The sequence below is a fragment of the Atractosteus spatula genome, chromosome 3, assembly GCF_055471065.1.
Source record: "Atractosteus spatula isolate fAtrSpa1 chromosome 3, fAtrSpa1.hap1, whole genome shotgun sequence".
Taxonomy (NCBI): Eukaryota; Metazoa; Chordata; class Actinopteri; order Semionotiformes; family Lepisosteidae; genus Atractosteus; species Atractosteus spatula.
In genome coordinates, this window is record NC_142708.1 from 58,477,648 (window position 1) to 58,505,294 (window position 27,647).

Here is a 27,647-nt window from a genome sequence, read left to right on the forward strand (position 1 = left end):
GAAGAAAAATATAGCACATAAAAATGTCGACACCGCTCTTGAGATTTATATGTGATAAATATATGACAGGATAAAGATCATTCTCAGACATTACTGTTTCACTCTGTTTTCCACAAGATTTGGTTGAAATAGTGTGTATCGCAACAAATCACATTGGTGGTGGTGGAGGGGAGTCCCCATTACTTGTAAAGTGCTTTGAGTGGAGTGTCCAGAAAAGCGCTATATATGTGTAAGCAATTAATTATTATCTCGGATGAAGGGCTATGTAAATACTGTACTCTAGTCACACAAGTCAACTTTTGAGTTATATTCACCACAAGGAGGCGTTCTCTTTCAAACGTTTGTTTTGCTCCGAACTTTGCTCTGAACTCCAAGAACATTTTCAGAGATTGCGAGAACGAGTTTCTGAGCCAGAGGAGTTGAATTTTTCAACGATTGTTCTTCCACATAAGTGAAGGACTCAAGGCAACACAGCATGACCAGAGGATAATGATGATTTAGTGAAAGTCTTCAGCGTTCAGGTTAGTTGTTTTTGCTCGTTTTGTCGCAATCAATGTGGTTTTATTAATTTACCGACCGACTTTTTGTAAGACGGACGGCTACCGTCTTACTGTACATTGAACACGAAATGTATGCGAAGTTCTTTTTATAATATCTTATATACTCAGACGTATCTGATTTAAAATTGAGCATAGGGGCATGATACTCTGAACGAATTCGAATTTTGTCTCACGTTTATTTTTACAGTGAAATACGCATTTAAACAAAGAAGTCTGTTGTAATGTAGCCAAAATAGTTTATTCAGAACGCTAGGGGTTGGGTTCTGTTTTTCTTCGCTTTACAGCGAGGCGGATCCGATCTTCACAGCTTTCTCTAGCAGTTATGGTGTTTAACTTTTTTTTGTTTAGATTAATTATGACACCTCCCTCCATATACACTAGTTAATGTATCAAGATGTTTCTTATTTGAATTTATTGTAAAGTTATTTAATTGAGCATGTTCTAAATATTAATAGTTCAATAATTTTCTGCTTTAAATAACAATAGCTTAGTATCTCAGTAACTCATATTCATTACTAAGAAATTATTCTTTTCTACAACTGTGCATTTATTGTGATGATTCGTGATGATGATGATGATTATAAACGTTTTGCGTGGAACCTATTTTTTCATTAGACTATTTTGCAAAAATACTACACAATATTCAGATCACAGTGTCGATCATTTGACTATCAGCCTGTCTGCATATGCATTGCATTCTCAGATGACAGCTAACCCACTCTGGTTTTCGTGGTCAGATTAGTTTGACCTGCTCCTGCCTGGTCAGCCGTGACATCAGCTGATTCCTGAAGCACTACAGTGTCTTCATCACTACATCAGCTGTACCACAGACGGTACCGTTACTATGCTGGTAGTAAGGATTTAGTGCACACATTGGACACTTCAACCCTGTTGTAATGGTTAGAAACTCAGACTATATTTAGCATTGTGGATATTGTCTTTGATTCTTTGTAGAGTTGTGAGCATTGGAATTTTAAATAGCAGTAGTTATAAAATGAGGATATACACTTATTTTTTGTTATCTTGATAGCTATTTAGGAATAGCCAGATTTTGCAACATTTTTACAAACCGTGATTCTTTTTTGTTCTGTCAAGTTACATCTCAGCCTTTTTATGTTTAGAAAATAAACCGTAAGATGTGATCAATGTCTACAACTGCGAACACTGAATTCACACAGAACCAGATGTAAACTAACACACCGCAAACAAGAGCGCCTCTGTCACGTGCTCCCTGGCACACAACACAAGCAGACACCTCAAAACAAAACACAATTTAGCCTCTCAGATTATGCAACCGTTAACGCTGTCATTTTGTAAACCTTTGAGCTACAAATGTGAAGGGCCCGCTTTGTACTGGGGAAGAGATTGCTTAGTGTAGAAATGACATCCTCCACTCCCTCCATAACTCATTCACTCAATCTCGGTCAAAAGGTTTCTTGGGATTGCACTGTATCTAGGCGGGGAAAGAGAATTGTGTCAGAGGTGGAAGGGCAGTGAGGTTACAGAAGGTATTGCAGACATTGATGTAAGTGTGCAATCTAAAGCTGTTTGGCAAATTGTTGCTCCACGTTCACATGAAGTGCTTTCCTCATTATTTTCTCTCATATTGCCAGGCAGGTGTCTGATGCTTTCTCCTTCTGGGTGATTCAGGCTTGGCCCCGGCCTTTCTGAGATTGAATTCAAGCACGACATCAAGATGGAAGACCTCTGGAAGGTCACGTTCCAAGTGTTATCCGTGTGGTTCACCCTGGTGGTTGGGCTCATCATGCTCCCAGCAATGTTCGGAATCTCCCTGGGAATAACCGAAGTTTACATGAAGATTTTAATGAAGACGCTAGAAGTAAGTAAGACTTGGACCAGGATGGAAATGGCTTTGACTATTTCCTGTGCACATCCCTAGCTTTGAACATTTTTAGTATAGCTAGTTCTATGTGTGATTTAGTTCAGAACTAAGCTGTTTTTGGTATTCAGTTTAAAAAAGGAAGTTTGGCTTAAATGCAGTCTACACCTTCCACTCTTGTTTTCCAGTGTTACTGGTGTATTATTACATCAGCTGACAGGCGTTTTGTGGCCAACGTAAAGACTAACTGGCTATGATTTAAGTGGTGTTTTTTTCACGCAAGCACATGGATCACATAGTAATACATTCTTAAGGTCTTCAAAAAATCCACTTGTGTGAGTGGAGAATGTTGAAAATGTTTCCAAAAGCAGTGACTACAAGTTACTGTTCAGAATGAATTGTGAGTGTTGGAGACAAAGTATTCATCTGAGAATTTTCTAGTTGCATTTACCAGTTGTCATCCTCCACCTTTAACATCTTTGCTCTATGAACTGCATTTGCTAAATCATTTTAATTAATACAATAATTATAAATGAATAAGCAGGGTGTGGCATGTTCTTAAAGTTTTCCTTTGGGTAACCCCTTTTTGTGTTGCAGTGGGCTACTCTGAGAATACAGAGGGGCAGAAATGAGAAACACTCAATCAAGGCTTCAGTGTCTAATGGTAAGAACTTACTTATTAGATCTGACTTCCCTTCGTCTATTATTAGACCACAGGAGGACTCCAGGGGTTTGTTCCTTCTTGTTTATAGGATTCCTGGATCTCCCAAGTGATGTATATCAGTTTCTTGTCTCCTAAAACTGAAGGCATGCAGAAATATTGAGAATTACAAAACATCTAATCAAAAATAAAAACATAGCATAATGTTTTAAGTGTGTATGTGGTCTCTTCCTATGAAATGAAGGAGTAAAATTGCATCTTTTGTAAAATTGTAAAATTGCATGAAAATGGCAAAGAACATCTGAATAGTTGTATGGTTTACACATTCTGTTTTTTTCTCTTTATTTTATTCTGGGGGTATACTATTAAAGTTATCACTATATTGACTATGATATATTTTTCATTAATAAAAACAAATAAATGACCATTTATCAGGGTTTTCATTTACACTGATGAATTTCACAGTGAAACTCTGCCTGGTGACATGCACAGCTGTACAACACTTAAGTAGTGGTGTTGCTTTCTGATCATTTTGTGAGCATCTGTGTGCGTAGCTGTATGTCCTGTTTTTAAGATACAGTTAAGAGACTTTGCAATCCATATTACAATATATTTTAGATATATTTAAAATTGTCTGTCTAGTGAAATAAAATGCACCACACTTAAAATGTAGTAATGTATCATTATCTTAGGGTTTTATCACCTCATTCTCATTCGTACCAGTCAATTGCTGTACTTCAAAACATAGAACCCATAGTATGTTATGTATTTAAATGTTTTTAAAAACTACAGTAATATTTTATCTATATGCCCCTCTCATGAATTACATGGAAAATACTCTGAATTGTTTATTTAAAAAACATCACAGATATTCTCGAAACTACATTCACATGTAGCTCTAGTTTTATCCTGCCTGAAATTGTGACAGGAGCAGTTTTGCGTATTTTGTGCTTGCTGTGCCCATTTGAACAAATCCCAGTTCTTTAGTACACTGAACTAAGTGTAACAGGTGTTTGCTTTATTGCTAAAAGAAGTAAGTAGCATGTCCTTGTCCCCAGCCTACCCCCTACCCCCTACCCCCAGCAATAGGGTCCTGACTAGCTGAAACACTTGAACTTTCTTTCTCTATCTTAAAAACGGGGAATACACTGAAGATAGTCACAGCCCTGACTACAGGTCTCTTAATTTTGTTCAGACTGCATTCAAGATGTCAAAATATAGAGTCAAGTAGGGGCTAAATTAAAAAGTAAAATATTTAATGGTGTAATAATAGTGCTGGTATTGGACTTTAATTGATGCTATTGCATTGTTTGTAGTATATCCTACTTATACACACATACACCCAAAAGTTATATAATAATATATAATTGCAGTTTACATATAGAACAGGACCAGTTTGACCTCCGTAATGCAACACCCACTGTAGAACACAGCAGATCAGGTGTAGTGGTACGAAACTATTTCACCAGTTGAGCTGAGGGCATACCCAGAGTGGAGTGTAGTCAGGACACCAGGATTAACACCTTTACTCTTAAAGTGTAGGAGTGTAAATCCTGTAAGTAAGGGATAATTACTGTAATGACCAAGTAGAGCTATATTTATTTTTCTAAATACTGATAACCTGTTCAATGTAAGGCCATGATTAAATAGAAGGCTTATGTATTGTACTGTATATGCAATGGTGCAGTCTCTGTGTCAAAACATTTATGCGCCAACTGTAAGGTGCACTAAAGATGGTAAAAAACTGCTATCGATCTTACCCACTGGAACAAATCAAAATCTTTTGAAAACAGCATCTGAATATAAGATACAACATGAGCTGACATTCTTCAACTCCACACTTGGTAATGACAGAATAGAATGCAGTGATCATAACCCCAGCACACAGCTGGACAACATAAAAAGTAGCCTTTGCATCCTTTAGCTAACTGGGAAAGGTTATATATAGTATACCTGTATATTTATTATATTTTAAAAGGCATTAACTTGCATGGAACTGTGAAACAGCGTAAACTAACAGTATTTTTTCTAATGCAAATCTGTACTGTGTTGTTCATTCATTTTTAGGAGTCACAGCATTCAGCACAAGTTTCAGTACCAAAGGTTTTATTGCAAGGGGTCAAGCTGATGGGCATGAGGCCTATCAGTATATTGAGACAATACTGAATTGCACAACTACAGGAAAAAAAAAAACTCTTCCTTTTCTGTACTTTGGCCTTTAAGCAGTTAGATATATCTACCTGGGTTCAAGATTTTTTATACTTTGTATGAAATGATGACAACTCTGGCTTTAATGCCTTTTGATGACTTTTGTCAATTAAATTTGATTTAAATTAACCGGGTACTGTACATTACTGGGTTTAAAGGAATAATCTTGACTAACAAACTAAAAAGAACTGAGTCTTTTTAATCTTTAACAGAGAAGTTGGTGAGGGGACAGTATTAAATCTCCAAAATCAAAAGCATTGACAAAGTTGAGCACAAAGGACCCCTTCAGAATCAACATTGAAACACAAACTACAAGAGCAGATGCAAAGAATTGTGGGAGTTTGGAAGTATGGAACAAGATGCCCAACCATGTTATCAAACCAGATACCCTCTCGTCTTTTCAGAAATGGCTAGTAGAAATTAGTTACTAGCTCCCAGCTACAGAAGACTGAAAGACCTACTCACATTTCTTATTGTTCTTACAGTATATTCATACACTTTGTAAAAAGCCGATGTGAAAACACTGAACATACAATGTTTGCACATAGGGATAAACAGCAAAATCAGTTGTTTCTCATGATGTACTTAAAAATTTGCATTTGTCCCTTTAATTGTGTAACTTATACCTAAGGAATACAGCATGCAAAATGTGTAATATATCCAGCTTGTCTTGATGAAGGTTCACAAAACCCTTAGGAAGATACACACTGCTGGAGTGTGGTAAGACAAAGTGGCAAACAATCAGCAGGAATGGAGCAATCAGGCATTGCTCAGCTTCGAAATCTGTTGCAACCATTTCTTTTGCAACTTCTTTTTAGAAATGTGCATACTGTATGTTTTCACCAGTTTATGATTTTTGTGCTGTTTTTACCTGATCTACAACCTGATACTTAAACAAAAAAACAGATTGTTTTTTCAATATTTGTCTTGTATTTAGTTCAACTTTGAAATTCTGTAGAAAAGTGCCCAAAAGTCCATAATTATTATTGTGCTTAATATATTTTGCTTTATGTTACTTGACATTTTAAAATTCACATTCTTAATTAGTCCTTTTTTCCAGTCTCCTAGTTCAGTTTGTTTACAATATTTATAGAAGGGATTAATAATTACTGAAATGTTTATTTCTGAATTCAAATAAGTATTACTGAATAATTTAAAAACATTATAATCCCCTTTTAAAAAAACAAAACATGAAGTACAACAATGTAATCACTAAGTCCCCAGACTGACCTTGCTGTATCACAGTGCAGATTTTACCTCTGATAAAATTAAATGGATCACATTAACTTGGCTTTGATTAGGTAATAAAGTTGATTTTCTGATACCATTTTCCAGATATGCAAGACTGCTCATAACATTTACTTGGGCATTTCAAGATAAGCATATGCCCCAGCTGTTTCATATACCAATGTTTCAAAATAAATCATTGCTTTTTAAGGCATTAATCAATCTCATTATAGAGTACGGTCCCTACCGTCAAGTTCCATAATGTAGTTTACTGTAACTATATAGACTTATATCTCCTACATACAGTATGTAGCTATTTTGAACTGCTGAATTGTTTCCTTGAAGGAACTTCACACAGTTTAGTTTGAAGGAACTTCACACAGTTTAGTTTAGATCTAACAAATCAGTACAGTATATACAGTAGGAGTAAGACTGTATTTTCCTGTAAAATACTGTAAAAAAAAAGACTGTAAAATCCTTGTTTTCCACACTGTAAAAAAAAAACCTCTAGAACTTTTAAGTGATGCCATTATTATTTATCTGTGACAGTACACTATCTTGTCGCTCCTCGTATCTTTGATAATATAGCTGATCAGAGCAGTGCAGGGAAATTAAGCAAATGATCATTTAGGCTACAGCAGCCACATACTGTATATCTCCAAATGAGCTGATGTTGATTTCCTCTCCGAAAGGAATCATCCAAAGGGATGGAGACTCCTCCATGGAGAAGGAGATAGCGGAGCTGAGGGGAAGCCGTAGCAAGCCCCCGGCCAGTGGGGACTTCCAGCTGAGCGACGTCTTCTACTTCAACAAGAAGGGCATCGAGTCCATCGTGGAAGACGAGGTCACCCAGCGCTTCACGTCCGAGGAGCTGGTCTCCTGGAACCTGCTCACTCGCACCAACAACAACTTCCAGTACATCAGCCTGCGCCTGACCATCATCTGGGTGGTGGGGGTCCTCATCCGCTACTGTGTGCTTTTCCCTCTCAGGTCAGCAGGCTGGTTTTTGTTTGGAGTGCTGAAGAGAATTTCTTATTTTTTTTACCCCTTTAAGCTCGTTTAGCTGCAACCCAGCAAAACAGCGTTTCCTTCTGCCTCATTTTCCTTATTAACCAATTTTGCCTGGGCACTTTCCTACATTCTGCAGTGGGAATTTGAGGGGTTTGCTACTAGTCTATGCAAAAGTCCTTTAAAATATTATAGCTGTGATCCTGGAATTACAATAGAAATGTTTATGTCCCGTAGTTAGTATAGTTACAAGTGTAACTTTGCAGTGAGAACATAATCCAGGGAAAACAAAAGTTTAAGCTCTTCTTATTTAAAATGTATTTTTTCTTGAGTTTATTTCTTGGGAACTATGATTATTTACAATACAATTTCAGGGTTACAAAGAATATTTTAATGCAAATAGATATGAGCCCAGCTGTCCGTTGAAACATGATTAACAACACAGATCTGGGATTATTATGCGTGACTTCAGACCTTTCAGTAAGGGACGTGGACAGAAGTGCACTTGCCTAGTTCTTTCTGTTTGCCAAGACGTATTTCTGTATGTGTTTAGCGAGAGGCTTGCCTCCTTCACCTCAGTTTCCTGGTGAGGTGGCAGAATGTGCCCTTTGTTTGCTTGTGCACACTGCAGAGTTTTCCTGTCATGCCCGGCTCTCATGTAAGGTGTTCTAAAACAGCAGCTTGCAGCAGTTACTGTATCTTCACATTAACATTCCTGATATAAAAACTTTTCCACTGCCTAAACCACTAGCAGGGAGAGATCATTTGAAGCACAGTTGGCTACGTTGTTTTTTTTCCTGATGTTCATTGTTGTCCTGAGTGTGTTCTTCTTGTCTGTAAATCAGTGTTGGCTGCATTCTTCATGCACCTGTCTACAATATATATACTATACAGTACAGTTATGTGTACAGTACATGCAATATACTGTATATTATCACATTTTTTAAAAACATGATTTTGTAATGTAAAAAGAGTAAATGGTACTGAATATAATACCAGGACACAGATATGGGAGTGATATGAATAAACGTTTAATTGCTGGCTCAGTTTATATTTTACCTTAAATGTTTCTGCCACTCATATACTTACATCTAATACATTTTAAGTATATTGTGCTTTATTAATGAAAAGTGAAATTGTTGTTATAAGCAATATCCCAAAGGTAATGAGTTCGGAAATCTGAAAAAAGGGACTTTTATATGTTATATTAGTTATTAATTTACTATTTTAATCTCAATAGGCCATTATTTCATGTCAAAGAATGCATTAAGAAATTGTTGTATTTTGGTACTTATGCAGTAGATATGTAAGAAAATTATTTTTTTTCTTTAGGGTTACTCTTGCTGTAATTGGAATAAGTTGGCTGGTTATAAGTACCTCCTTGGTTGGGCTGTTGCCAAACAGCAGGTAGGTTTCAATGGTAGTTATCAAAACATTGTTATACATTAGAGATGTATCAAGTTATGTTTATTTTTGTACTAATTTGAAAATAAGCCTGTCACACAATGCAGGGCATTCTGTATCATTGTTCCAACAGTGACTATCTGTTTACATATACGATTGTTTGAACATCTGTTTTTGAGCTAACAGGGTTGTATGCAGCTTTCTAAAGAGTCAGTTCTGTGTCTTAAAATGAAGCCCAACTTGCATCTAGTGACATTATGATAGGAGTATGACTGCTGTCACTAATAAAACAGATTACATTTAACAAAAGTTAAATAGTACAGTAGCTCTCGTTAATGCAGACACTTCTAGATGAAGAAACTCTGTAAAAGGTTAGGGAATAAGAAATGCTTCACACTAATCCCTGTGGGTATGGTGATGATAATGATGATGGTTAAGAAGACGAATATCATGCCTGAAATATACTATATGCTCAGTCTGCTGGAGACCACACATGCCTTAGTATTCCAGTCATTTGCTAAAGTCATTTTCCTCTAATTCCATGAAAACAGTCTTTAGGCTTGCCACTAGGGGCAGCTCATGGCTTTGATTTACAGAATGTATAGCATCTGACTGCAGACTAGAACAAACTGGTATATTTCTTCAGTCAGAGTCCATAGATAACTTTTTGTATGCATATGTCATCACAAGAAGCTTTCTAGACCTGGTTTAAGACCCCACATGTCTTTGTGTTCCCTTAGTGTGAAAAACTGGCTGAGTGAACTTGTTCATTTGATGTGCTACAGAATATGTGCTAGAGGTCTGTCTGCAACCATCAACTATCACAATAAGTGAGTACAGCCAAGTGGTCATTATGACACATTTTACACTATCCATTGACTAAAGACTGCATGGTAGAGAGAAATGTATTTATTTCTTTAAATTATGGCCATTTGTGAACATATGAATCTGTGGATAAAGCCAGTTAAAATTAAAAGACGATCAGACCGATGTTAAAGTTACTGTCAGTACTATTACTGCTACCAGTACTAATACAAATAATTAGGACGATTTTAGACTTCATACAGTGTTTCACTGATGGAAAATAAATATGATGTAAGATTCTTCAATATTAATTCATATTTACCAATCATCAGTGAGATGTGAAATGCATTTAAAACAGAGATCAAACAAAAAAAATCTGCCTAGAATAAGGCAAAACCTTGACTCAACCTGCCAAATTGTAAATTTTTTTGCTTGACGGCAGATTTCTTATTGCAAGGGGGGTCTTGGGCCACCCCATTGGAAAGATATTGTCAAGCAAAAGGTTCGGAATTTGCAGCCGGTGGGTGGATCAGATTTAATTTATTCTGCACCTAAGGCTAAGTAGTGTAATTTATTTTAATCTCAAATTACTTTTACAGCAGCAATAGTGTAACGAAGACATAATTGCATCCTAAAAACGTAGAAATTATTTCAGAATAAAGATGATATCGTATCATCCCAGTTATCAGATTTTGCCTCAGTGTGAATGGTGATATGTAGTCTGCTTAAAGGTTGCTTATCGTTTGGCTATAGAGAAAACCGACCAAAAAAGGGAGGGATATGTGTGGCCAACCACACCTCACCGATAGACGTCGTCATTCTTGCCAATGATGGTTGCTATGCTATGGTGAGTAGAAACAATTATCAAATATTATCAAACAAGCTTTTCCACATGTTGCTAATCCATCGTCTGTTCTAAAACAGGAATTTATACGTTGCTGTGAAGGAGACGATCCTGCACAGGTTTTGTTTGTTTTCCAGAGAGTTCAGAATACAGTACGTAAGAGCCAGAAGTCTTTGTATTAATCTCACACGTGGACAGTGGACCCAAGCTTCCATTATGAAAAGTGTGTTGAACTCATTGTATTGCCATGTGATGTAGAAATATTAAGAAGGATACACTATATACTTGTAATTGGAACAATAAGTGTTGTTTTGCTGCCATGGCTTTTGTGTTTATTTATGAACAAAACTATTGGCTGTAACAGTTAGGACTTCACAGTTAATGTCCCACAGAAAATGAAAGTTTATGTTCTTTTGAATGTAACCTCAGGTCTGTGCAGGTGATTACCAGCTTTCTTTGACCACAGTGTTAGGAGCTTTACATGTTGCATTTCTTGTTGTTGAATTCCCTTTGGTGTGAATTTGTGAACACTTAATTCTGTCTTAAATGCTGACAAAATGATATGTTACAAGCCCATGTTGTTTGGGAAATTTGACCAATTATCACAGCAAACAGTAAAATTTGATATAATAGTTAAAAGCAATTTATATTATTTTTAATTGTTATAAGTGGTTCATTCTTATTCCTTATTCCTCAATTTACTATTGATCTAGTTTACCTGACATTCAGTTCAAACCCTAAACAGTTACTACAAATAAAAGGTAGTGTTGGACAGCTTTGGCTAGAAATGACCCTTTATCAATCTATACAATAGTTTTATCTTAGAGTGGTGACAACACACACTTACTGTAATGGTTTAAAGCTAGCCACGTATTGTGTTGGCATAAATTATTTATATGATCCATTGATCATGGTATCTAGATTGGAGGTTTGCCTGGATTACAATGTATGTTTTGCATCCAAAAAACATCACAGGGCTGTTTCAAGAAACGACTTGTTCTATGTTTTATGGGACAGAGTGTACAGTATAACCAATTCGCAGTCTAATACAACTACATTAAACTTCTGGGAAACTGTTCAGAACAGTGAGCTACACTTCTCATGCTGAATCATTGTACTTACGAATAAGACTCAGTGCAACTCTTGCTTCAGAGTAAGCTTGACGCAAAGTGCTTAATTTGCGCAACTCAAAGACCATGATTTTATAAGTGATATATGTGTAATGGGACCTGACACTGTAACCTTTGAACATCTCCTCATGTTCTTAGGGTTGATATACCGTGTTCTTGTGCCTTGAAGGGTAGATTTACACAATTTTGTCACAACATAATTCATCACAATAGGGATATGGAGAAGTCATAATGGGACTAAACGTATTCGTAATACAGGAGGAATCAGGATTCATGTTTAGAAGAATACTGAGCTAAGAAATTTTGACTACATTTACATAAACTTCTGAATTTGTAGAATCTATGGTTTTCCCTGAATTCTAGCCTCCGTCTTATTAATATCGATGTTATCAAGAATTCCCTGGTTCTTTACAAAGTACAGTAGTATCATTTAAGTTCCTTATTATGGAAAAGTCCAATCTTAGTGACCCATTCTAATTGTATATTGTCAGCTCTACAGTAAATATTGAAGTTTACAGTATGTTGGCTAATTGCAATGGAATTGCAAGCAGTACCTTTTCACTGAGGATCATTTTTTATCATATTGGATGTGACTGTGCAGAGTAGCATGAGTCACTTCGATGCATACTGAAATTGCTTTCTCATGCTGTCACCATGAAGAGAACATTCACCAAGGGAAGTAAATCTTCTAAGGATTAATTTTCTTGATCATTGAATGTTCCCCTTGTCCTTGGCTTAGTTATAGTATGATGTAGTTTATATAAAGTCGTTAATCATTTTTCTATTGGTGGTGGAGAACTTTCTGTGAAGACACTGCAAGATTCTTCTCATAGTGACTGAAAACAAATCCACAACTTTGGATTTATTTACCAGGTAGGACAGGTCCATGGTGGCCTGCTGGGAATTATTCAGAGGTCTATCGTGAAAGCCTGTCCGCATGTCTGGTTCGAGCGATCAGAAATGAAAGATCGCCACCTAGTGACAAATAGGTGAGTGTTTCGCTAATTGCTACTCCTAGGCGTATTGTCAAATTTACTGCCCGTCTCTCTGTTCCAGCACATTCGGTCAGCTTTTTCATTATAACTGACATATTATCATTAGTGAGTCATTAGCTAAGAAATAAACTCAAATCTTTCTGCTTCTGCAAGTCTTGACTGCACTAAACACTAACCCTGATGCTAGCACTTTCTGTTTCAAGTGACCAGTAATGCATTGATGACATTGATACACAAGATACAATATTGTGATGTTTTCATATAATAAACAATTATTATATGCTTAATAAACAATTACAAAATTACAAAATTACAAATTACAATTACAAAAAGTAACTATATGAATTGTTGATTCCTGAATTAATTACTTGTAGTATTTTAAATAAAACAAATTCATCTGTATGCATTATCAGCTTTTAAATAATGAAAAGCTAGTTTAATTTAATTCTAAATCCTATTTTAAGTTGAGTATTTCTGGAGTTTATTATTATATTTTAACATTTTCCTTTAATGTTTAACTGTTGTTCCTCTTGGTGACTTTATTGTTATTTACTTTGGTCTTATTTTGTTACAAGAACCTGGAATGCTGTATTTTATTCCAGTAACTGGAAGTAGTGTCGTGCCCGTCCGATTTGCATGAAGGCAAAGAGGAGTGTCAGTGGATTGACAGTGTTACTCTTGAGGAGAATAATTTTGAATTTTTTTAAGCTGTTAAAGAGAATGTGCAAGTACTATTCTGTTTGCAGATGATGAGAGGTTTGATGAGCTCACAGTGGAAACTCACAGCTGACTCAGAGGAAACTGTTCTTATAGAGATATCAAAAGTATCGCAATCTTGCGAGGTTTTTTGATAAATATTAAAAAGAAGTTGATTTTTCTTGTCAGTTAGGCACAGCTCAAGGGGTCTAAATGGTGGAGCTTGGATTGCTAAGGACCATTGTTCTTTTACTGGATAAGTATTAACACCAGGAATGACTTCCAAGGAAGACATTGGCCTTGTTCCAATATCCACACTCGTGGCCTTCATATGCACGTTCCCGCCAGGTCCTGCAAGGGCTCAGAGTATCCCATATCTAATTTGTGTTTCAAACGGTTGCTCACAAGCACCCCCAATGGGACCTTTACATGCCCTACTCGTCAGTCCGCATCTGACCAGACTTTGCTGAAAATCCCTTGCAGAATCGGTTCATGTTCTAACCTATCAAAGCAGAGTAAAGTTGCCATGGTGAATAAAATATTCAAGTGTATGTAAAATGTAAACGTTTTACAGTTTTAAAACCCATAATATTTTTGTAAAAACAATTTCGTTAGGCTACTTTAGATTCATATACTATACTGACATAAAGCTATTATTTTGTTAACTTACTACCTTATCAGTATAATATTCAACTGATGAATATTAATTTGCCTATGGTGTATTTTGTACATGGGAAGATGAAGTATTTAACAGTTTAAAGCTTTGAATAAACAGATGTATTGCCAGTTAATCTTATTTAGACTGTGAGCCATAACCAATGCGTGATGTCATGAAATGGTATCCAGATGACCTTTTTTATAACGGTGCAGCCTCGAATGTCTGTGCACCTGTAGTCCACACCTGCTCTAAGACACAAAAGTACAGTCATGGAGGAAAGGCTTAGGGCTTAGTGTGATTTATGGGGCACAGCCATTCATCCTGTTTTGCAGATGAAAATGAAGGGAAACAATCCAGTTGAGCAGTGCCCGTTGTATCACCCTGTGAATGTTTGTGACTTCCACAATTTTTCAAAAGTGGAAAAAGGACTTTACCTCAGCTAATGTTACTCTTGCAACTTTGAGACAAATGTAAATTTTATGGTTCTCCTAGTAAACCACTCAAGAGTTTAACAAGTGTTTGAATTGAAAAGTGTCACAATGGTAGGATCCTTCATCCTCCTACTTAAGCAAGTTTAAAAGTTGTTTTGTTAGATACTGTGTAGCAAAGCTTTTTCAGACATGAGACTTGTATTTGTGATTGAGATGATCTCAATGCTGAAGTTTGTAGTCCTGTCCGTGTTTGTGTGGGCTTCTTGTGGGTGCTCCTGTTATTTCTCCCACAGTCCAAAGACATACTGGTAGGTGTGGTGTCTCCGGGGGAAAGTTTATGTAAATGAAAGTAGTACTCACACCACACTTTTCTTTCCTGAGTTTCGTGGCGTTTCTTCCTCCAACTATCTTCCAAATACAGTCCGTAATCCGTTCCCTTAATCCTGATCCGATCCGAGTTCCAAAAGTCCGTAATAAAGCCAATCCGTGATGTATCCTTATCCAGTGTCCGTAATCCAAAAACCATAAACCTTTTCTCCTTTCAGTAGTCCGTTATTCTTTAGCCCGATCTTTAACCTACACCTCTTTCCTCTCTTTTCCTCCAAACCGCATTCACCTTATCGGCTTCCGCCCTGTTCACTGCCTCCGGGGCACTTATATTTCGGTTCCTGATGCGGCTCAGCTGTGTCTCATTGTTTCTCAGGGTAGACCCTTTCCATTTACAGGTCAGCTGATTCTTTTTGGCAGCCATTTTGCTAAGGTCCATATCTAGTACTTTAAGTAGGTCATTCCGAAAATACCTGTTATGAATGACCCTTCCCCTGGTCATTACATAGGTTAAGTGGTTCCTGGGAAAACTGGTCCTGGTATGAATGTGTGTGCATGTTTGTGTCCGTGTGTGCTCTGTGGTGGACTGTTGTCACATCCAGCGTGTTTCCCTCCTTGCACCTGTTGCTTGCTGGGATAGACTTTGGCTCCCCCATGACCCTGAATTGGGTGAAGCGGTTAGAAAATGGGTAGGTAGATTATATCAATGAATAACTAGATCGACTTGTCCTGGTGTCCATGGGATACTGTCACGCCCCACACTCTCCCTCGCAAACGACGTTACATTCCCGGAACCTCTGCTTCCCAATCTCATCCCTGATTGAACCCAGCACATTCTCACATGCATCAGATTCCTCAAATTCTCACTCCCTAACCAATCATCCAATCACACCCCTTTCCTTCAGTATTTAAACCCCCTTCGCACACCTTCCCACGCTCACTATTGAGAAGCCTTTCTTAGTATTCTCCAGTGCGCGTTTCCAAACCTTTTGACTGATCTCCCGTTACGAATCTTCTGCTTCTGCCTCTTGACCTCGCCTTCTGGATTTTGCCTTTGTATTGTTTTGAATATCTCTCGTTACCGAACTCTCTGCCTCCCTTATCGACCCAGCCTTTGGATTTTGTCTTTTGGATTGTCCCTTTGCTACTCTGTGCCCCGTGGGATTCCGGTCACGCATAAGGATCCTCCTATTCCACGTATAGGTTCCGTGACAGAATAGTGAGCCATATTAAAATGGATCCAGCGGACCAGAGTCAACTTTCTATTCTCCTTGAACACTCCCGGAACCTGGACCTGCTAACTACGGCAGTCCAGCAACTAGCTGACCACTTTGCACTTCCACCGTCTCCCCCACCTGCAGCTCCTGCTCCCGCACCCCCGCTTCAAACACGAACTAATCTTCTACCCCCTCCCCTCCCGGAAAAATTTGATGGCGACTCCTCCAGTTGTCAGGGCTTTCTGACTCAATGTCAGATGGCTTTCCACATCCGCCCAGACTGCTTCCCCACCGATGGAGAAAGAATTGCTTTTATGTTATCTTGCCTCTCTGGACGAGCTCTGGAATGGGCTGGACATCTCCTCTCTCGAAACGCTCCTGAGACTGCCAACTTCCACCTTTTTCAGACAGCTCTACAGTCTACCTTTGGGCAGTTGCACTCTCACCACCTCATTGTTGCACGCCTCACTTCCCTTACTCAAGGATCTCGCTCTTTTCAGGACTACTCTTCCGAATTCCGTTTTCTGGCTGCTCAACTCGCTTGGGATCACAATGCCCTGATTCACTACTTCCGCCTCGGATTATCTGATGAACTCAAGGATCACATTGTGCACCTGCCCCTGGACTTCCCATCACTGGACTCCTTCATTTCTCGAGTCTTTGAACTAGAGCTCAGGCTTCAACAGCGAAGGTCGGACAATCGAACCCCTCCCACACCCTCCCAACTGCCTTCCTTCCATAGACTGACCTCTGAGGAGAGAGATTGCCGACTTCGTGAGGGGCGATGCCTTTACTGCGGCTCCCCTGATCACCTCCGAGCCGCCTGCCCCGGTCGCCATCCTCGCTCCTATCCACCCGCTGTTATGGCCAGTGTCACTTCTTCCTCTCCCAGATCTGGACTCTTTCTCCCAGCCACCCTGTCATGGACTACTGGACGGACCTCTCTCTCTGCTTTTGTTGATTCGGGCTCCGAAGAGAACTTCCTAGACTCTGGACTCGCTTCGTCCTGGAATATTCCCCGGTTGCCAGTCACCCAACCCATTCGGCTCCTCACTCTTGATGGCTCCCCCCTCTCCCCTGGTCTGGTGAAGTGGCAGACCCCTCCCCTCACTCTTCGCATCGGCGCCACCCACCAGGAAGTCATTCGATTCTTTCTCATTCAATCCCCTTCTCACCCATTGGTTCTTGGTTTCCCTTGGTTACAGATTCACAACCCACACATCTCCTGGTCACAAAGGGAACTCACAGCCTGGGGTTCCCATTGCCTTTCGCATTGTTGTCGGCTTCCTCAGAAAGTTTCCGTCTCCTGCATATCTCAAGATAACCTCCCCAATATCCCTTCCCAGTACTCGGATCTACACCTAGCCTTCAGTAAACAGAAGGCCCTATCCCTCCCTCCTCATCGCCCATCTGACTGTCCTATAGACCTAATTCCAGGGGTTCTACCCCCTAAGGGCCATGTCTATTCACTCTCCAACGAGGAGACTCAGGCTATGGAAGATTAATCCAGGAGTCCTTGGAATCTGGTTTCATCCGCCCCTCTTCCTCACCTGCCTGCGCCGGTTTCTTCTTTGTTAAAAAGAAAGACGGCTCTCTCAGACCCTGCATTGATTATCGCGGTCTGAATAACATAACTATCAAGAACAGTTATCCCCTTCCTCTGATTTCATCGGCTTTGGAATCACTCCGGGGCGCCACTATTTTTTCTAAACTGGATCTCCGCGGTGCTTATAATTTGATCCGCATTCGGGAGGGTGACGAATGGAAGACGGCATTCATTACTACCCACGGTCATTATGAATACCAAGTAATGCCGTTTGGACTGGTTAATGCTCCTGCTGTCTTTCAGGGGTTCATGAATGACATCTTTAGGGATATCTTGCACAAATATGCCCTGGTATACCTGGATGATATTTTAATCTTTTCCCGAAGTCCCCAGGAGCATGTCTCTCATGTGCGCGAGGTCCTTCATCGTTTGATTCAGAACAAACTCTACGCCAAATTGGAAAAGCGTACTTTCCATGTTACCAGAATCCACTTCCTTGGTTACATCCTCTCACCCCTGGGCATTGAAATTGACCCTGCCAAGACTGAATCCATACAGAACTGGCCAACTCCCCAGAATTTAAAACAAATTCAACGCTTCCTGGGTTTTTCCAATTTTTACCGCCGTTTTATTAGGAATTTCAGCTCTGTCGTCTCCCCCATTACAGCCCTGACCCGAAAAGGTCCTGATCAAGGGAAATGGACTCCTGAGGCAGACCAAGCTTTCCTTCATCTCAAGAGACTGTTCACCACAGCACCCCTCCTCCGTCACCCAGACCCCAACCTTCCATTCATTCTCGAGGTGGATGCCTCAGCCAACGGAGTCGGTGCCATATTATCTCAACGTCATGGAGAGAAGGGTATCCTCCACCCCTGCGCCTTTTTCTCCAAAAAGTTGTCCCGGGCCGAGACTAATTATGATGTTGGAGACCGAGAACTACTGGCTATCAAGCTCGCCCTGGAGGAGTGGAGACACTGGTTGGAGGGGGCCCTACACCCTTTTACTATTCTTACGGATCATAAAAATCTCTCTTACCTACAAACTGCCAAACGTTTGAATCCACGCCAGGCCCGCTGGTCACTTTTCTTTTCTAGGTTCCATTTTTTCATTACTTATACACCGGGATCCAAGAACATAAAGGCTGACGCCCTATCTCGCTTCCATGATCCTCCTGGCTTTTTGGACCCTCCTGAACCTATTATACCCCCTGAGAGAATTGTGGCTGCTATTAGATGGGACCTGGAGAACCAAATCAAACGTGCACTTCACAACCAAACCGTCCCCTCCCAATGTCCTCCAGACAGATTCTTTGTTCCTGATACCATACGCTCCACTGTTCTTCGCTGGGGTCATGACTCACTATTTGCAGGTCACCCCGGTGTCAAACGTACCTTGGAATTCATCTCTAGACATTTCTGGTGGCCTTCTATGAGGACTGATGTTACTGGGTACGTGCAGGCCTGTCCCATCTGTGCCATGTCCAAATCCTCCCGTCTTAAGAAGCCCGGTTTACTCCAACCACTCCCAACCCCTAGAAGACCTTGGTCCCACATCTCAGTGGACTTTCTTACGGATCTTCCTGAGAGTCAAGGCAAAACTACCATTATGGTCGTGGTAGATAGGTTCTCGAAGTCGGCTCATTTCATTCCTCTTCCTGCCCTTCCATCTGCTCAAGACATGGCTGACCTCTTCATTCTTCATGTCTTCAGACTTCACGGCATTCCTGAGGATATCGTATCAGATCGAGGACCTCAGTTCATTTCAAGATTCTGGAGAACTTTTTGCAAATCTCTTGGGACTTCCACATCTCTCACGTCTGGCTATCATCCTGAATCCAATGGACTGACGGAAAGAACCAACCAGGACCTTCTTACTTACCTTCGATCTTACGTCTCTGCTTCTCAAGATGACTGGGTCTCTCTCCTCCCCTGGGCTGAGTATGCCCATAACTCTCTCTCTTCCGCCACCACTGGGATGTCTCCCTTCTATTGCTCTCTAGGATACCAACCCTCTCTTCTCCCGGACTCTATCCCTGATTCGGATATTCCCTGCCTCCAGACGCGCCTCACTTTCCTCAAGAGGATTTGGAGACAAGCCAGATCCGCCCTCCTAAAGACCTCCTTGCGGCAGAAGACCAACGCTGACCGTCATCGACGACCTGTGCCCAGACTACGACGAGGACAGTTTGTCTGGCTGTCTACTAGAAACTTACCCCTTAGACAGCCTTCACATAAGTTGGGGCCCCGTTTTATTGGACCTTTTCGCATCCTCTCCCAGCTAACCCCTGTAACCTATCGTCTTGCTCTTCCTCCAACTCTCAGGGTGCACCCCTCCTTCCATGTCTCTCTCCTGAAACCCTACCACAGATCCCCCCTCTCCCGGCCTCGGCCACCTCCACCCCCACCACGACTCATTGACGGTCTACCTTCCTACACGGTCAATAAGATCTTGGATGCCCGCTGGCTCCGAGGTCGCCGACAATTTCTAGTCGACTGGGAGGGCTATGGTCCTGAGGAACGTTCCTGGGTCTGCGAGAAAGATATTTTGGATCACAGCCTCATTGATGACTTCGTTCGTACTCGCTCTCTGGGGTCGTCAGGAGCCGACCCTAGAGGGGGGGGTACTGTCACGCCCCACACTCTCCCTCGCAAACGACGTTACATTCCCGGAACCTCTGCTTCCCAATCTCATCCCTGATTGAACCCAGCACATTCTCACATGCATCAGATTCCTCAAATTCTCACTCCCTAACCAATCATCCAATCACACCCCTTTCCTTCAGTATTTAAACCCCCTTCGCACACCTTCCCACGCTCACTATTGAGAAGCCTTTCTTAGTATTCTCCAGTGCGCGTTTCCAAACCTTTTGACTGATCTCCCGTTACGAATCTTCTGCTTCTGCCTCTTGACCTCGCCTTCTGGATTTTGCCTTTGTATTGTTTTGAATATCTCTCGTTACCGAACTCTCTGCCTCCCTTATCGACCCAGCCTTTGGATTTTGTCTTTTGGATTGTCCCTTTGCTACTCTGTGCCCCGTGGGATTCCGGTCACGCATAAGGATCCTCCTATTCCACGTATAGGTTCCGTGACAGGATACTGCTTTTGTAAAACAAAAAGGTGAATCTTTTGGAGAAAGTATTGATAATTTGACTGATACAAAATTTCACCATACCCAATTTTATGTCTGATCCAGAGCATGTTGATTGCAACATGAAAATAATTACCTGTAATCACCTTGGAAATGCTTGGAAATGAACCTACAGAACATGGTGGAGAACAATAGATTATTACTGCCATGGGATAATTGATAGCTCTTTGCATAATAATAGAAAACCTGTTAGGCAGAAGATACAAAGTGATGGACTCTGTACATGCATGTAAATGCAACTAATTTTTTTAAAAGTTTGATCCGACTCTCTCTTCAACAGGTTGAGAGATCATGTTGCAGATAAGTCCAAGCTTCCAATATTGATTTTTCCAGAAGGTAAGAATAGCAGTGCATTTACGGCTGTGTGTATGGAGAAGGTTTTTAATGTTTTCCTCTTACCTTCCTTTTTCAACTGTACTTTGCCATAGGCACGTGCATAAACAACACGTCAGTCATGATGTTTAAGAAAGGAAGCTTTGAAATTGGAGGGACCATATACCCAGTTGCTATCAAGGTAACAATGCCTTTTGTTGACAGTTTGGCCTCTGTACCATGAGAGCTTTCTGAAAGATCACCTGAGAAACAAACAGAGACCCAGAACCTAAAGTAGCTTAGGTGCATTGATTAAGGAGTGGAAAAAAAAAATAGAGGATGAGTCATACAAAAAAAGTGATCAAGCCAGAGTATCTTCAGTGTGTTGTGCCTTTTTTTCAAATTAGACATTTGTTTTTTTTGTGGTTCTCATGCAAATCGATAGCCTCTCCTTCCATATTGGATCTCCAAAAATAAATATGGGGTGTGCTTGTCAATTGTTTCAAATTTTCTCCAACATAGCATTTTAATAGTAATTTTCTACATTGATGCTCTACATGTTTGATTTGTGTTTTTTGCTTTTCGTATTATTTCTAACAAGAAACCTTTTGTCTGGGACAGCGTCTCCTGTAATCTATTTCTGTGTTCTGCAGTATGATCCTCAGTTTGGGGATGCTTTTTGGAACAGTGGAAAATACAGCATGGTGAGCTACCTGGTGAGAATGATGACCAGCTGGGCCATTGTCTGCAATGTGTGGTACCTGCCGCCAATGACCAGACAGGTGCTGATACCTTTCCCTGTGCCATTTAAAACTGCACATATCACAGGCAGTAATTTATCTGAAATGCTTGACCAGAAAATAGTGGCGGTTCCAAGTGCCGAACATTATACATAACATTGTCATGTGTTGCTGTATGGTATAAACCCCACACTTTTCAAAATTTGAAGTTTTATGTTCACTACATTCACTTTTAAGACTCCAGCTTGAATGTGCAAAAGGGGAATTTCGTGATGCTGCCATCTGTCAGCCGCCAGTCTCAACATCTGGAGAAATGCCCCCTATAGGTGCTTCCATCATATCAAGGTTTGGAGATGCATATAGATCAGCGCTCACTAGGAGCGGAAAGGTGATGGACAATGTTCTCTTGTTAAAATAACTCCCCAATTTTTTTATCTTGGATTTTTACCTTTTTTACTGGTCTTGACTTAAGAATAGTGCACTGTATAGTTTGATTAATTGTGTCAAAGTACTGCATTATATGTCTTTTTTTTGTCTGAGTATTGTCTCTGTAGGATCTTTTATGCCTCTGATCTGTGCTGGCAATTTAATTTCCCCTTTGGAGATTAATAAAGTGTAATGTTTTGTAAAATTCTTTCCCCTTATTTGTAAAAAAAACATCTACTAGAAATATTTTATTGTTTGAGTTCGACCTGTGAAAAGAAGAAAAAGTTTTAAGGAGGTCTCTGGAAATTGTTCAAGGGTGTCCCAGATGGAGAAATAATTTACCACACCCTGTACCTTTCCCTTTATTAGAGCTGACATCTTGAGTACTGATAGAGATGGCATTTCTCCAACACCTACAAGTGACACGCCCTGCACTGAATGCGAGTTAAATGTGTGGGAGTATGTTGGACTTGAAAAACACGGTCTGAAAAGCTTGTCAAGAAGCACATAATGTAGAGGAAAATTAAATACTGTATGTATATGTGTTGCTTAAAAAATAGCAACTTAAATGAACTGTTTTGCGCGCTGTCCATACAGCTCCCTTGCAGAAAGCTGTTTTTTCTTGTAATATGCTCTCTTTTTTTCATTTTTGAAACGGTTTCCTGAAACCAAACCCACTCTATGTTTCTTCCTCTCTTGACAGGAAGGGGAAGATGCAGTTCAGTTTGCCAACAGAGTGAAAGCAGTGATAGCCAGACAAGGAGGCCTGGTAGATCTGTCTTGGTAAGAAATCTAGAATGAACATTTTGTCAGGATAAAGCTCACTGAGTTTTGTGATCTGACGTGTTTTGTATTTTCCCACGTTATTGTTGTTCCTGGTCTTTTATGTCCTACCTTTACTTTGTTTTACTTTTTTTCTTTTTCAACTAGACAAGGAGTACCACACAGACAGTGTTAACAATAAATGTGGGAGACATTCCCATTGATGAGTTCAACCTTTGCTTTTAAAGCATTATGTTTTGCTTTTCCACAGAAACAGACACTTGACATAAGCATTAAAAAAAATCCAAAATATCTGTTCTGTAAAGTATAAACCATGACCTACAAAAGTACCATCCTAGAGTGTTTATTGAAACTAAGATTAAGAAGAAACCTTCAGCTCTATGAACAGTTCACAGTGCCAGACAAGATGTACAGATGAGGTATTTCAGTTGGACTGGGGAAATATGATTCATATTCTAAAGGTCACAATATGAACCACAAATATGTGTTATCGTTTCAGTTCTTGTTATCATATCTTCTATCATATCCCCTTCCATTAATTAGTATGCTAGTTCAGTTATTAAAGAAGACAAATTAAATATGGTTGAACATGCAGTACACAATCACATCTTTCAGATGATCATCCCTACACTTTTGTGACATTACTAGTTTATTCTGCAGTTTTCTCAGTTCGTCTTTCTAGTTGCTCTCAGAGTTGGACAAATGCTCAATTTAACAATTTGTACAGATAACTGAGTAAATTGACAGTCTTGACATTTTGTATGGTAACCTAACTCAAAAATGTTTCAAGGGTCATTTCTTGTAATTTATCAGATGTGATTATCTTCTGTGTACAGCACTGCATGCCCTTTAAAGAAAGTCATTTACAGGAAATTTTTTCTCCTCCTCGTTTATTATTTCTTTAAGAATCCAAAGCTATCAGCAACTATACCACAGCAGATTTCCCTTCTGTTAAATACACTGCCAACTGTATCTCTTTAAATCACTCAAGTCCAAAAAGCTGCTTTTTAGCAAGTGCTGCCACCTTGTGTTGGTGTTGTGGTGTTCTGTTGTGTTTGTTGATCTAGATTTTGAAGTGTTTTCTTGCTTGATTTTCAAGGTGTCAGACTCAATACCTTTAGAGCTTTACTTTATTGTTGTAATTATTTTATTAACTATTAACTGTTTATTAATAAACACTGAACATGTCTGTTCAGACTTGAAAAGGGCTTTATAACTAATGTGCCTTCAATCAAATTGTACTTTTCACATATTTTGCAGACATTGAAAAAAATATATATCCAGATGAGACATGTATTAGATCCAATTAGGTTCATTGGCAATTCTAGTTAAAGCAAAAACTGAAAGATCTCATAGCCGTTGAAAAACTGAATTTGATGCCCTTTTTCTACCATCGGTTGCTTCTAAAAGAAAACCATTTTAAGTGTAAGACAATTTCTGTTTAATGACAGAAACAGAGCAATATGCTCATTCAGTACAGAACACAGGTTTCTAAAAGGACAATACTTAAATTAATCCATCGCCCTATCTTGCCCTAACCCAAGGTTTTCACACATTTACATCTATGGCATTAATATTAATCTTTGGGCTTGCCTGATGCATACTGTAACGACCTCGGGGTTCGGCATGGAAAGGAGCAGGCGTAGGGCTCAGGAAAAGGGGTTAAGCAACACATTTATTAACAAGAACCGGGGAAAGATGCGTACACATCGGGATAGGGATTACAGCGCTGCACCTACAGTAATACAGACACAGAAGAAATATATACAGTCCGGTTCCCCCAAGTCCCGCCCCTCAGGCGCTGTTCCCAGCCCGCCATGTGTGCGCATGGCTAAAGGGGACGGAGTAGCCGTTAAAGCACCCAATGTGGGCGCTACAATACTTTGACAAGAACTCTCTATTACTTAAATACACTTTGGGAAATGGGAAATGTCTGTTTTTGCTTGTTTCTCTAATGGATTGTTACTAATGTACTTCCTTGGAGTGCTATTCCTAGATTATACACTACCTTGCTTTTCAATTCCAAGGAGCTTTCTGCTATAGTTCTACATGTATCATGTTTGTATGTGATCCTAATTGTTCACTGTACAAGACGTTTTCCAGGAGTCTGTACTTTTAAAAATGTACAGTAGATGACAGAAAACATGTAGGAGAGTATTGCTCTGAATTATACTTTCCAAAATAGTCTTCCTCCTCTTCAAGATTCAGTTGGCACTCAGTCTTATCCAATTATCGTCACACTAAGCAAACATTTAATTAAAAGGTTTTAAACCACTGGTAAATTGCACTTCCAAGTGCACATCTGATACAGAACGTTATCCAAAGAGAATCCCTGAGCCTGATGAGCAAGCAGAAAGTCACTGGGAGCCAGGCCAGATGAAAACTGTGTGTGAGTGAAGGTATTGACAAGCTCTAGATGAGTCATGTTCTCTTTATGGGTGAAGTTCGTCATATTTCTGTGCCAAAAATGGCAAAGACAAAAATTCAGGCAGCACCAAAATAGTGACACCCACTTTGCAGTTGACAGATTGTGGAAAGAAATACGGATTGGATATGAAATTGGAATCTGCAGAAACCTGCTGCACGATGAAGATAAGCAAGTAGAGACCTTCATTACAAAAATGCTTGGATCTCCTAACTTAATTGTGGACAGAATCATTCAAATGAATGAAGTACTGTGAAAGACTGTCCAGCTGTTGTGAAGTCAAGTTAGATCTTTACTCTGCTTAATTCCAGCAACTAAATATACAAAAGCATAATTTATTCTTTTACAGAATAGAGAGCATGTGAAGATCTTGTGTTGTTGAGGTGCTTTTTAACATTCTTGTGTGCTTTTGCAGGGATGGTGGCTTGAAAAGGGCAAAGGTTAAGGAGACGTTCAAGGAACAGCAGCAGAAAATGTACAGCAACATGATTGTTGGAGAAGAAAGCAGCTGAACTAAATATGATCTCTTCAAGTCTCATTGTGCACAAGTATATCAAATTCTTTACAGCCTGTTAGAAGAGTAAAAGCATTATGAATTTAAGCACCTCAAAAGTGAAAAAGAATATGTTGTTATAGTAAACAAATGGTTGTAGTACAAGCATGATGATGTACAGAAACAAGAACACTGAATATATACAATTTGAAAAATATGAAATAGCTCAGAAATATTTTTAACTGGTCTCTGAGACTGTTTCCACTGTGTTGTATAGGAGATGAATTGAATAAAAGCATATCACACTAACATTTTGTAGTTTATTACCATATACCACATAAAAGGTATTTTTTTACCAATGTATTTTATACTGTACCTGAAGCAATATTACAGTTCTGTGCAATGTCTCTTTACACTTCCTTTGTCTGTTCCTTGTGTTTCGTGCCAGGTATTCTGTGGAGATGAACTTACAGCACATGTAAGCTTATGTTAACAAATGGATCAGACTAATTGCCAACCACAACCTGAACACTTCACTAATTTATAGGCAACTATTGTTACTGTATACCTGAAAAATAGAGGCATGGAATCTGAAGTTATTTGCTTGTAGAAAGACTTTTCTGTTTCTTAGGATTCCAAAGTCATCGGGTTAACATTTTTTTATTTTAAATCCTTTAATCATCCAGGATCCTCTTGGTAAAAGTATTGTTACTACATACACTGGATATCATTTAAGTCTCCCTTTGAAAAGCTTTCTGTCTGATCCTCTTAAATTACTTACATGACAATGGAAATCAAATCAGGCATTTCTGAATGGCACAATGGAAAATTAGAATTGTTACATTAAAAGGTTACATATAATCCATAATTCAATATTTTTGGTATGCTCTGTCAGAATGCAATTCCATAAAAAGGAAGACAAAACTAAGCCACGTAACTACAAATGAATATGTTTTATGTCTAGTGTATGTAATGGAGACATTAATTAAACTATAAGACTGTGAAGGCTTATTCATGTACTGCATTTCATATTTTAGCTGTACAAAATATTAAGACACCATTATTTAATGTCCTGTCTCAGTTGCTGATCTAAGGCCACAGTTTAACTAAAACTCTTGCCACACTAAGCTTTGTGTGTCCACTTGCAGGGATGCTCTTTTATTACTGGGTGCTCTGTAGGATATGTGCAGCCTGAGCTGTTGAGTTAGCACATAATTTGTTTAGGCTATGATCATGTGATCATATGATCATGGCAAGTATCTACTGCCATTGCTTCTCCTTTGAGTCTAAAACACTGCTAAAAATTAACTGCTACAGTATGGTCAAGAGACCAGTCTGAACAGCAGAGATCTGGTCACCACTGGTCAGAGCTGGCAGTAATGAAACTGAGCCTCCAGAGGGCACTCTTCTCCCTAGGCATTTAAGGCCATACTTATATTTAGTAACATTTCATGATACTGTGACAGTTTAAGAAGACATAAAAATGTTTTCTTAATATATTTCTCATGTAAGATATAGGTAGGATAATGGCAAGCAACATGTCATTGTAAAATAGGATTATTGGTAACCAAAACATTTATTCAGGTTTACGGATTTTTCTGGGGATTTATCTCTCTTTAAAATAAAATACCTTTCTCGTAATGTACAGTGATCCATATTTTTAATGAAGAAACAGGCCGTACCCAACTTTAATTTTAATACAATCTCATAATGGGTTATGTAGGTCTAATTTTATTCGATGTGTCAAGGGTGAGTCTAGCACAG

At 39.3% G+C, this 27,647-nt stretch overlaps 1 protein-coding gene across 4 annotated transcripts; it reads left to right on the forward strand.

Moving 5' to 3' along the window:
• Nucleotides 1–364: 364 nt before the first annotated feature.
• On the forward strand, nt 365–26,192 carry gpat3 (glycerol-3-phosphate acyltransferase 3). Of its 4 annotated transcripts, none has more exons than XM_088911321.1 (13): nt 365–521; nt 2,178–2,400; nt 2,998–3,064; nt 7,189–7,486; nt 8,837–8,911; nt 9,649–9,738; nt 10,466–10,559; nt 12,560–12,675; nt 20,985–21,040; nt 21,133–21,218; nt 21,670–21,798; nt 22,886–22,965; nt 25,806–26,192. In XM_088911321.1, exons 2-13 carry the CDS (start codon nt 2,257–2,259, stop codon nt 25,900–25,902), a joined length of 1,332 nt encoding a protein of 443 aa, XP_088767447.1. In that variant the 5' UTR covers nt 365–521; nt 2,178–2,256; the 3' UTR covers nt 25,903–26,192. The 4 variants fall into 4 exon arrangements, with proteins under 4 accessions (XP_088767447.1, XP_088767450.1, XP_088767449.1 ...); XM_088911324.1 differs by having other exon boundaries at nt 366–521; nt 9,694–9,738; XM_088911323.1 differs by having other exon boundaries at nt 384–521; nt 2,211–2,400.
• The last annotated feature ends 1,455 nt before the right edge of the window (nt 26,193–27,647 follow it).